At 38.6% G+C, this 12,327-nt stretch overlaps 1 protein-coding gene across 1 annotated transcript; it reads left to right on the forward strand.

Annotated features, from left to right (window-relative positions):
- The first annotated feature begins 504 nt into the window (after positions 1–504).
- Positions 505–10,375, forward strand: LOC131786763 (aquaporin-7). Its single transcript, XM_059103820.2, is given in 11 exon segments — positions 505–821; positions 6,538–6,640; positions 6,831–6,957; positions 7,395–7,405; positions 7,407–7,533; positions 7,891–7,916; positions 7,918–8,010; positions 8,641–8,803; positions 8,806–8,857; positions 9,307–9,520; positions 9,523–10,375. Coding segments are annotated over 10 exon segments (963 nt in total). The 5' UTR covers positions 505–821; positions 6,538–6,565; the 3' UTR covers positions 9,598–10,375.
- Positions 10,376–12,327: the final 1,952 nt, after the last annotated feature.

Consider the following 12,327-nt stretch of genomic DNA (forward strand, 5'->3'; position numbering starts at 1 on the left):
AACTGAAATTTTAACAAATTAGATTAAAATTTCCTTCTTCCTATAAAGCTAGTTCGAGTAATAAACTGACAATGAAGGAATTTCTCGGTGCAGTAGAGCTGTGTTATGAGGAGGATACTGAACCATAATCACATATGTCGGAAATGAAGAGTTGTAGTTCGGTATTGAGAAGATTTGTTCACTATCCGTCTTGTCTCGAGCGTGGGACCCATCCCCAGACTTTCGGATTCCGCACTCGTTCAAGGCCAGGGAAATATTTTGGTTCTTCTTCTTTTTTTCTTCGTTGTTGTTGTTTTTTTGTTTGTTTTTCTCTTCTCATTGGAAATATTTCAAATCAAAGGTTTGTATTGCGCTGTTACAGACGTTGGGTGGATAAAACGGAGAGAACTGCTAAATGGTGCTATAGTTGCGGTGTAGAGAAAAAGTGAGGGGGGCTTGGGTATGAGTTTCTTCTTTTTTCTGCTCCTCAGTGTCTGTCACACGTGAGTTAGTGTAGAGCTTCGTTTTACAAACTGAACCGGCGCCTGAAACAAGCTAAGGTCTCCTCTACCTTTGCCTCGTAACTGAATTTCTGTCGTCGGTTCAAACCCACGCGATTTTTTGACACGAATATTTGTGTCAAAGTGCGGATGTCACAATATTTGTTTTTCAAAATGAATAACACGTAGTTTTGTTTGCACATATGAATCTTCACGACAGCTCTACACGCAACTCAAAGAACACTCATCACCAGAGGCTCTGAAATAATCACACAGTGTTAATTCCAATTTCAGGCCTGTTTTCAATATTCCAGGATCACAATCGCCAGATTACTTTACAAGGTATGTTTCCATCGAAGGGTAAATTAGGTTATCTATTCTATAGCCGGTTTTACATTCTCGTAAGCAGAAAATTTTCTTTTAGAAGATTTTAGCTTGAACAGGTTTAATAAGATAGTCTGTTTTGTGAATAATAGCATAATTTTGGCTTCCAAAGTATTAGCTTCGTTTGTCATCCCTTTAAAGATTATCTGATCTTAATTCGCTGCCCTTCAAAGTACGTGCAAGAATTAATTTTATAACTATTGGCAACCTAAATTTAAAAATTTTTCGGTCGTGGTTGATTGTTTACCTAATTGTATCTAATTACGCAGCACATTCTAGTTTCTTTACTGCACGCGACAGAGAGAAAAATTCCTTCCCGAAACAATTTTATCATGACATGTTTTTCAACTGCTTAATATGTTAAACTGAAATGGAATGAACAGTAGTGATTCGCATCCTAAACAAATCTTGGCCTTTCTTCGAAACCCTCGTCGTAGAATTAGCTTATAGAACAGGTTGTCAGGTCAAAGATGACAACAATAACACCACGCTTACAAGAGTTACAGGATATGTTTTTCAGAAAGGACCTAACGAGCACATCTAGGTCTTTCCTGCGTTTGCAAGTTAACTAGGCGGGTATAAAATTAGTTGTTCTCGAGCAAAGCACGATGCAGCTATTGTTTACAAAAGAAACCCTGTGCAATTATTTGCAGAAATATTGCACAACCACAAGTATTCGAAGACCAAGGTCATGTTTCATTCTCAAACGCAAGATTCCTTGGCCGAAAAAAGGCCTCCTCTTGCCATCTAAGCGATTGTTTTAAGAAATTGTTAATTAAGATTGATAAAAGGGAACACGAGCGGCTCCAGTTGTGACATGATCATCGTGCAAAATAAGAGTCATGGCCTCGTCATGTGCCTCGCCAGGGACCACACCGGTACTGGCATCAACAAATTGTTTTTAGAACCACGGGTGATAAGTGACGGTGTGGTCCCCGGCGAGCCACAGTTTGCAAAGGAGGCATGGTTACCAAGCTGGTTTTCAACGGTTGTGTGACGTGTGAAAGTGAACGAGGGCTGTTAGCGACGTCTAAACTGGAAACTTTTGAAGCAAACTGCGGCTTAGCGTCGGCTTCACGAAGAAGACTGAGTATGTGGTGAATTGAAATGAAACTACAGTATATGTGCTTGGATTATGCGTTCGATATGTGGCCGCCCGGTCATGTTGAGCTTGGAATATTTTGCTTCTTGGATCAGGCGTTCGGAAATGGAGTGTGCAGCCCTGGCCTTCTCTTAAGTAGTAAACCTAGAAAGAGATAACTCACTAAAATGGGTTCTTTTCAACATCGTATGCGGTCAGATAACAAGCTCTGCACTGCGGAAGTAAGGTGAGGTATTTTATTGAGAATTTTACTGTATTTTTTTATTCGTGAGAGCGGTTGTAAATATTCCCATACAAACTCTTATAATTTCGCAATGACTCATATTTTGCAAGATGATCATCTCACATTTGGAGCTTAGGCCGCCTGTGGGGGGAAAGGAAAAAGCAGGTATTACGTCTTTAAATACAACGTTAGGCAAACGTCCGTTTTTAAATAAGATTTTCACTTGAAATTGTCACTAAGGCAAATACATTGTGCTCGACTGAGCATTTCCCTCCTCCTGGCCTTTGAACTGTCGAAAAAAAGGATTTTTTTTAAACACAAAAATTGTTAGACAAACATACGCAAAGGTGACTAGTTGACGCTCGTCTCTTGTATCAGGCTGTATACAGGAAATCAAATAAGTTAATATTAACCTCTATTGATTGCCCGCTTGGAGAAATGACTATCAGACGTCTCTTACTAGGGAGTCTAACGGAGATGAGAGACAGAGCTCGAGATTAAGGCTACTAGAAGGACGCCATCGTTGACAATAAATCCAGTGTTAATATCGAGTTACAGTATTGTTTAAACAAGACTTGAAGGAAAATGAAAGCGAAAGTGACGAAATGAGTACTCATCGACAACTCGTGACCCAAAAAGATAGGAAAGCAGTGTGCCGCTTTTGGTTGTTCAAATACATTTTATGGCCCCAATGGTTTGCCAACGAGCTTACACTTCTTCAAGTTTATGCACGGAGGCATGTATTTTTGCTAAGTATTTATCGTTCTATACTTATCTTATTCTCTGTGAATTATGGATGAGGGTAACTATTGTTGCAAAATAAGTACGCATTTTCTAGTAGGTACTTGAATTGTTTTAAGTTCAGTAGAGTTTTTCTTATTCCGGCAGCAAGTCAAAAAGTTCAGTGCTGCTCACCTGTTTACTACATGGCTTGCCTAAAACACTCCTAGCAGAGAAACTCTTGGAAAGTAATTTCTTTTAATAAAATAACCAAGACACTGTATCTTCAGAGTTTTCACTTATTATGGCAGACCCAGAAAACTGACTCAAATTTGGTAGCAATTGTGACAAAAGCAGTTTTCAGTGGTTGTTGTTTTTGTTTTTTATGACAGCATAGTAATCCACTATGGATGCCACATGGAACTCTCAAAAAATATTTTGTGTGCGTAATATGTATCAATCAACTTGATGCTTCAAATTGAAAAAAAGAAAAAGTGAGTTTCACCAACTAAAAGAGTTCTCGACACAAAGATGAACTATGACAATAAATTTTATTATTCACAAAATTGTCCTCATAATAAAAAGTTTGATAGAAGTCTCGCAAAAAATAATTTCTCATACATTTCAATGGTCTGAAAGATTCTCTTTCAAACAAATCTTATGGTAACTATAACAAGATAAAATAAATATCTTGATTTGGATATATTTCTCAATCTTTTAAGTATCTTCTTTACATCTCAAAATTATATCATAACATTGGTTAGCACAATGCAGTAAGAACTAGTATTAATAGCAAACCTTTGTGTCAGAAGGCCTCTGAGTGCTATGAGTGGGAATATCAATTCACTGAATGTTTATCACTGACAGAAACTTAAATGTATGTAAAGGACTAGCATTGTTGAGATCAGTAGCTGAGAGGAAGCATTTCTGTTCTCTTCCTTTAACCCTTAAATACCCAAGATCTGATTGTCAATTCTCCCTTCTAGTTGCTGCACATTTACTTGTAAATAAGTTATGAGAATTTGATGTAAGATCAAGATAACTTTTGCCTGATAAGTTTCAGTATTAACATTATCTGTTTGCTGGATAGTGTTTGGAGAAGTTACATGAGTCAGTCACTTCTATGAGTTTTTAAATTGTCTAATAATTTGGTCTGATTCTTTCAATGGTGTCTTGCCACCTAATAAATTACCATGAGTCGCGAACTGAAATGGTTTTCAATGCATCACGAGTATAAGGTATCCTGGGCCAGATGGGTATGAAAATATTTTGACATCTGTTAGTTACAGTTTTCCTCATGGGTTGATAGAAACAAGGGTTATAATCAAGTGGTTCTACAGGCTCCATTGTATAGTTTCTCATAAGATAAAATGTACAAATGGCAAACTAAAAGACATCTTGGTGAACAAAATGGGAACAACTTTAACTGAAGAATATGGTACAACAACAAGTACCACATCAACAACAGCAGCAATAAAAAAATATCCTCTTCTAGAGGGCTGTAGCCTAAATTGCCCCGCTTTCTAAGCCATACCGAACAGCTTCTGTGGTACTTCCTGTAATGCGTTCCTCTCAACATGATGTGGCGATATTCTCGTGAAACAACGGGGTAATCGTAAAGCTGACTGAAATTCATCTCAGATAAATTACGGAGATTGCTCGCCCATCCAAGGGCTGAAATCCTTACCATAGTTACTTTGTATCTGAAGTCGTTCTGGTTTTGTTCTAGGTCCTGGACATCTGTAAGAGGTTCTCGGTTTTCTCCATTACTTGATGGAAGGACGTGTTACATCAGCAAAGCATAAACTTTCAACACTAAGTCGGCTCTAATTGAGACCGTCGATTTTAAATTATATTTTAAAATCTCCCTGAGATCTTTTGCTTCGAGTTTCTGGATGTCATCTAATGACGAAATTTTCATATTGTTGTGTTAAAGAACTATTTTGAAGGGAGAAATCGCATTGAAAAGTGCATTAGATCATGAAATGTCAGCAGATCAGCTGTTTGAAAGAACCGCCGGGTCAACCTCGTTATCGTGTATGCGCGGTTACTAATCCAATGTGGCGCCGGGAACTGTAAAAAGGTCTATTTCTATTGCCCAATGTTAAAATATGTGATTCACGAAATCTTTTAAGAATTCGCTTTTGCGTTTCAAAGGGTGGCACTTTTTAGTTAAAATGTATAGAATAAATACTCAAACAATAAATGACATACTCTTTTTTTTTTGACTATAGAAATGGTGAGAAATTGATTTCAGGCTTCTGCATCTTTTAGATGTTTGGAGGAGTAAACGAGAGTATCCCGGAATTCGATGTATTTCTCTCCATGAATTAAGTCTATCAAATCCAAAATGCAGCAAGCTTTGGCTAAAGATCTGTTCAATGGTTCTTTGACTTTACTTATGAGCAGTTCTTAGTTCAGATCCACTTAAAATAGAGGCCCATTTCTACACCGGTATCGCAGAGGTCATGGGTTCAAACCCTGTACAGGCCTGAATTTTTTTCAGGCCTTATTTTCTCTAACTGCTCACAGCAGCTGTACAAAATTATTTTCAATATAATTGGAGATTATTATAAAATACCATGCCACATTTTTTATGAGTCGTGAAGAGGAATTTAGCATAACATCGTACGACTGTGTCAAGACAGGAACTGCAATTATAGTTAATCTACAATATCGTAAGGGTTTCCTTGTATTGATTTCGGAAAAAAGGAATGGAAATATTATATTATTTTAAGTCATTTAATGCAAATTATAAAAAATGGCAGGTTGATTACTTCTTACTCCTTCTTGGTGGTCTTATCTTAAAGGTTGAGTTTGGTCACGTTCTTCTTGTGAGTTTAATCACGTTCTCCTATTGAGTTTAATCACGTTTTCCTCGTTGTGATCGTGAGGTTGACATGGAACTCGTGATCAGCCATGTTCTTAATAAAGTTAATTTGTTGGTCCAGGAAGAGTAAATCTCCCTGGTAATAAGTCGCGTTCGACACCTTCTTGTCCCCAGAGGTAATTTAAGGTGTAAACAGGTGATACCCCTCATGTTTCGCAACTAAAAGCAATTTGGAGGCGGTACTTGCGAGCGCCTTTCTTCTTTAACTCTTGTGACCAAGATGTTGTTATGTAACAATCTTTAAAGGTGATTTTCTCTTAAGATACCCTTTCAGGTATAAACAATACTCTGAACCAAGGTTATTTGTAATTTTTATATTATCGATCTCGTTTCTGTTCTGACCGATATCAACCGTAAAGATACGAAAATTAAGGTAGAAATTGATTTTGTAACTGCGTAAACAACTCGAAGGTGCATACTCAGTATGTAGGAACTATAATACGTAGTCAAGCGTGATTTGCTAGTTGAGATGTTACGATAACGACACAAGAAGATTGACGGCTTAGAAATGTCATCTGCAGTGTCACCTTTATAAGCGGAGACTCTAGTTTTCCCTGTCATAGAGAAGCTAGTCCCCGTTGTATTAATTTGTGAAGAAAGAGAATAAAGAAGAATTAACCTATCAAATGACGAGTGCTAGTATCATGGATTGAATTTTTCGTATTTTGTCTCCCTCATATGACAATATGGAATTACCTTTTAGTCAATATTTGCAATTTCTTAATGTTTTCGAAATTAGGTCGCGGGGTGATCTCCCTTAGGAAGTCATGACGTTTCGCTTTCGTTTTCCATCCTTGATGAGAGAAGCTGCAGCTGAGTTCGCTGCTACCTTCATCTTACTGGTGAGTGTTTTTATGAAGCAAATATAGTGAAAGGTCATACTATTTCAACTATATCTGTTATTTCAATAAAGCCGCCGTTCTGAAAAGGAGGGTAAAGTTTTCCCTCTACTCAGCCACTCACAAAATTTTATATTGTAAGTAGTCTTGATTGATCACTGCTTTTGGAAATGAATAGAATTCTATTCTACAGACTTTTGGAATTGGATCAGTGGCGCAGATGGTTCTCAGTAAGGGGAAGTTTGGAACTTTCTTCTCTGTCAACTTTGGTTGGGGAATTGGTGTAACGCTTGGCTGCTACTGGGCCGGTGGGATTTCAGGTGTGCCATTTGGTTTTACCTTTTTAGTAGATATCAGTGACTAAGAAGGACTTGGTGTACTCAGACTATATCATGGCGATTGTGCAGAACAGGTTTCCAGCCAGTCTTCCTTGGAAGACAAGGTCTTTACAAGGACACCCTGGCTCTTTACTCCTACACCTGTCTTTCACCAACACGAAAACCCAAACCATTTTATTCGTACTGACTTTTAATTTCTTTCTAATTTCGTCATTTTACACCCCTTGTCAATCTTCGAAAACCCTAATCATCATCGTTCGTTTTAGGACCTCTGACCTTCCGAGTTTATTGGACCAAGAAAAGAATTATTCCAAGGTTTATTCAATTTAGAGACGATCACTCATTTGCTAGGCTTTTTTGCCCGTGTTGGACCACGTTTCCAAAGGCATGATTAATTAACGTGTAATGATCGTTTGCAGGAGCTCACATGAAACCCCGCGGTCACATTGGCCTTTGCCGTCGTCGGGAGACTTCCATGGAAGAAGGTTCCCGTATATTGGATGGCACCGATGTTGGGAGCCTTCGTCGCTTCGGCTTGTGTTTATGGAGTTTATTATGGTGAGTTACTTGCAAGGACCACTAATAGTACTCATTATGATTATTTCAAATAGCTTTAGATCATATTTAAAGCGTTTTCGTGGTTCTCAAGAACTTTAAATACAAAATATTTGACTCACTGAATAGTCAATCATCTTGATCCGTCGTTTTCCCTAATTCGGGTGAAAAGTTTTTCATTTCACATTTTTTTTGTCTTTTGTATTAAAGAATCATAAAACCAGGAGTCAAAGACTTGACCTAAGGCATAACTAAGTGTCTTCTTAAAATCATAGTTTGTTTGTTTGTTTGTTTTTGTTTGCCGGGTTGGCTATTTGTCCATATGACTATTTCTACGGCTGACCATTTGTGACTTCATAGATGCATTGAATGCGTTTGATGGAGGAAGTACGACAGATATTGGGTGATAGTGGAACTGCAGGGATCTGGGCAACCTATCCCCAGTCTTTCTTGTCTACATGGAATGGACTAGGAGACCAGGTAAATTCCATATCTTACGTTAACCCTTTAACCTCTGAACGTGATTGAGATCTAATTTCTCTCAAAAATTCCCGTCTCATTCGAGTTACGTCACTTAATTGAAACTATACTAAAAAAAGTCCACTAATCAAGGCGTGAAATTGCGCCTAATACAGGCGCCAGTGCGACTAAATTTTTCACTTTGGCGACCAAATCCGAAAAGTAGTCGCCAAATTGGTGACTAGAATGCTTCATCATAATTATACCTAGAGATATAGTGAATTAAAAAGATTTGCAAAGAGAAATCCGCGGCAAACTTCCTCGTTAAGTTTGTTTAATTTCCAAAACGCAGCACATGCATCTTGATCGATAATTAGACGCCATCTTGGATTTAGGTGAGCTTGAACGTTGTATATCACCCATCCTAGTGTCAACTGGTGTAGAACTTTGTAGAACTTAATTTTGGGGAGGGTCTATCTAGAATGCTGACAGCGTTTAAAAAAAAGGTTGTTTGTCTTTAAAAAATGGCGACCAACCTTTTTTTGTATTGGCTGCCACTTTGAAAAATTTAGGAGCCAAGTGGCTATCAGAAAAAAAAATAATTTCACACCCTGCTAATACTATTACCTATTCTTCATTCAACTTTGTTAGGTGTTTGCCACAGCCCTGTTGGTCGGGTGCGTCTTCGCCATCGTCGATAAGAACAATAATGCTCCCGACCAAGGCGTGGCACCAGTCATGATAGGTCTGCTCGTATTTGTGATCGGCGCCACTTTCGGGTCCAATTGTGGTTACGCTATCAATCCTGCGAGGGATCTGGACCAAGGTTATTTACAGCAGTGGCTGGATGGGGCAGTGGAGTATTCACGTGAGTATCACGTTTATGTTCAAATTCCATCATCGGAGATTCAAGGGAAGAAATTCGGAGCCGCGTTGAGCGGTTTTAAATGTATACCACACGATCTCTAGGGATGTCCTCACTCTTACATGTGCCTATTATTTTTTTTTTAGGGAAAACTTTCGTCATTAATTCAGTAACATTGACATTATTAGTTGTTTATTTTTAGCTTTAAAATGTTATAGAAAACACTTTCCCAGGTTAAGGGTAATCTTCGAAGTTTTTTGTTCTCGTTTTCTTTCTTTTCTTTTCTCAGCTCTTGTGTGTTATTGCTCATGGTCTTATATTGCTGCTACCTTTTTAAAATAGTAGTTACTTCCATGAACATGAAAATTGATTTAAATAGCGAGACGATGACCTCGATATAAGAGTCTCATCATTACTGATTCCTTGAATAAATAATAAAATTTTTATTGCAGTGCGGCTAACAATTGGTCGTGGGTTCCAGTCGTGGGATGCATGTTGGGCGGAGTCCTGGGCGCCCTGGTATACATTGTTCGTATCGAAATACACCACGTTCCAGGAGATGATGGGGAGACTGGTTACGAACTTCAGTCAGTCTTTTCAACTAATCCCGATTCTACAAGGTCTAGGACTCAAGAAAATGGTCTGGGTATGGGAAACATGGCCCTTCTACTGAGGATGGTATGCGTCAACTTACTTGCCAGGGACCTACGATGAGCGTGGTTGAAAAGACATCTCAACTGTAACTTTTTGATGAGTTGTTGCTGTGTATTTAACGTGACCGCTTCAGATTCGAAAAAAAAAAAATTATTTTGGCTTTTGTAATTGTGTATTCTTACTCTGCATCTTGGCTTTGCATTCGATTAATGAAGTTGATAGAGCCGCTGCATGCAAAGAGTACATTCAGTGATTTTTAAAAATCATGGCACTCGATGTTCCGACTAAGTCACGCTTCAGGGAATTTTTAATTATGACATTCTCATGCTTTTAAAAGACGTTTATAACTAATTATTTAGAATTTGCTAGAAATGAAAGAAGTGCCTCGCAATTTTTTGAAGAAAAAAAATCGACTTAACAAATCGTTGCGATATACTGCTTTTTTTAATAAATCTTCCAGCGCTGCATTGTTTGATCTGTTGTTTATCGACTGAAAACGTCACAGGAAAAATAAAGAGAAGCCTTTCCGCCCTACGCTGTGTATGCGGAAATATTTGCAAAAGACTTTAACCAGATTTTCATTTCTTTAGGTTTAGAATTGGGCTCGTAGCCTTTTTACTTTTTTCGCCATTTTTCCCTACTATAGTTTGGGTTCGGACCGATGGACTTGACAGGAATGTTTGAAGAGAAGAAAGCCCTATGACTTTACACTATAACTTTACTTTTGAAGATGAAAATGTAATTACCCAAGTTTACTTCGATGCACAAGCTCACATTGCATTTAATATAAATGTTCGTCTAGGGGAAAAGACTTATTGCTTCAGCAAAGTCCCTATTATGGTGGACAACCCTCTTTACTTGTAAGAATACTAGGGCAGTATACTCATCCACCGTTGTCCATACATGGTAAGAGGTGCTAAGTAGAGGGTCTTTTTTTTATCTCTGACCTTATGGCATTTAATGGTCATAAGATTGAATTTTTTTGGCTCATTAAAATTTTATATGTAAAAAGAGGTTCATATTAGCGTTGAAACGTAATACTCAAAGCTATGTAAAAAACGGTGTCACCGTTTTAACTAACGAAAGGAAGTAAGATGTCAGAAAGTGGATCTTGTCCGAGAATATTGCAATAGATCTCCAGCGGTGCTAGTGCGCATGCTAGTAACTTAACAAACAAAGTGAACATGATATGTATTTATCTAATATAACAAGCCAAACGATACGATTATTTTTTTTTCACAATGTCCATCGGGTAGGTGTCCCTGGGTTACTTCATGGTTACTTTTGATGGTAATGTTTTCGAGTTCCACTCCGGGCTTTGCTTGGATCGTCCTTCGGGATGAATGCCATTCTCAATCAGACCGATGTAAGCGAGTGCCACCCAGAACTGCACCATAAGAAGCATACCACGATTGGCACCCAGAACCAATGGTCGCCCGCACTGGGGGGAAAGACATGAAAAAAAACGTTGTCCATTATCGAGAATGTTTTGTTTCGGTTGATAATTCCTTTCTAACCTTAGGAATCCTAACTATTAGGCACGATCTGCAAAGATGCATTAGACGAACATGCTAAAGGGTTTGTGTTAAAGTATGGATTCAATAGGAGTTCGTCCTCTTGATGCTGGTGTGGATAAAATAACTCACGTAAAACATTTCCGCGCCCCAGCCAGCCATAGCAGTGATAGTCTCGGACCCCAGATCCCTGGGCAGGATTAATAGCGTAACCGCCAGTTATATCCAAACGTAGCGCCAATGAAGAACACAGTCAACCCAATTATCACAGGCGTCGCCCCCCTTATCAGGAGTTGTTATTGGTTCTTATCAATGATGGCAAAGACAACAGCCAACAAGCAAGGGCCGTGCCGAACACCTAAGTAAAACATTAAGTCGTGTTAGTGACGCAATGCTAATTTTTAAACTGACCCTACCGGTTTTGGTCCGGCTTTGTCTGCCCATCTATTTTCACGGGCTCATGTTTTCTGGACGTCGAACCGTCTGCAGTTTCTCAATTCCAGATACCTAGCCACCTTCTCATTAACCTTTTCTTTCGTTGTAATTTTCTGCTGTCTATCTACCTTTCTATTTCTACCTGTTTTTCTGAGGTTCTTCCATTGTATATAGCTGTAGGTATGAACTTTCCTTGTCTTGCAATTGTTTTCGTTATCAGGATGTGAATCAGTGCATCGATTCTTATGCCAGTATCTGCCTCCATATATTCTAGGTATATCAATAACTCACTCCATACAGGCTAACCCCCATCTATTCCAGTCATATCAATAATTCACTCCTCTATAGACTAGCCCCCATCTATTCGTGACTGAGTGAGTTGGTCCATCGGTTAGTCTATCTGTTTTTCTTTCTTTTTGACTCTCGACCGTGATAAATTTGGAGTTATTAAGCATGGCAAACCAAATGATTTCGCCCTGGTGTACCTGGTCACCAAAAGCCGTTCCACAATGTTGACCAATAACCCTGAGGATCATGTTGCCCAGATCCCTGCAGTTACTTTTCTCACCCATTACACGAACGAGAACACCTACATCAAATGCATTTAAGGCATCTATAAAGATTAGGCGAAAAAAATGTTGTTAACTCCTGATTCATGTAGAATTGCGTCCCCTTCGTAATAGTGGGACGTCATAATACACTGCGTTATTATCAACCGAGTTATTAAACATAAATTGGGCAACAGTAAAGAGTCTAACGTTTTAAAGTGCTAGCGCCCTCATCAATAGCGACAACATTAGGAACTAGTCGTAAATCATTCCTAATCAAAGTGCTCTGTGAGCAAACTCGTGAATTGACGGATGACTTACA

The sequence above is a fragment of the Pocillopora verrucosa genome, chromosome 3 (genome assembly GCF_036669915.1).
Source record: "Pocillopora verrucosa isolate sample1 chromosome 3, ASM3666991v2, whole genome shotgun sequence".
Taxonomy (NCBI): Eukaryota; Metazoa; Cnidaria; class Anthozoa; order Scleractinia; family Pocilloporidae; genus Pocillopora; species Pocillopora verrucosa.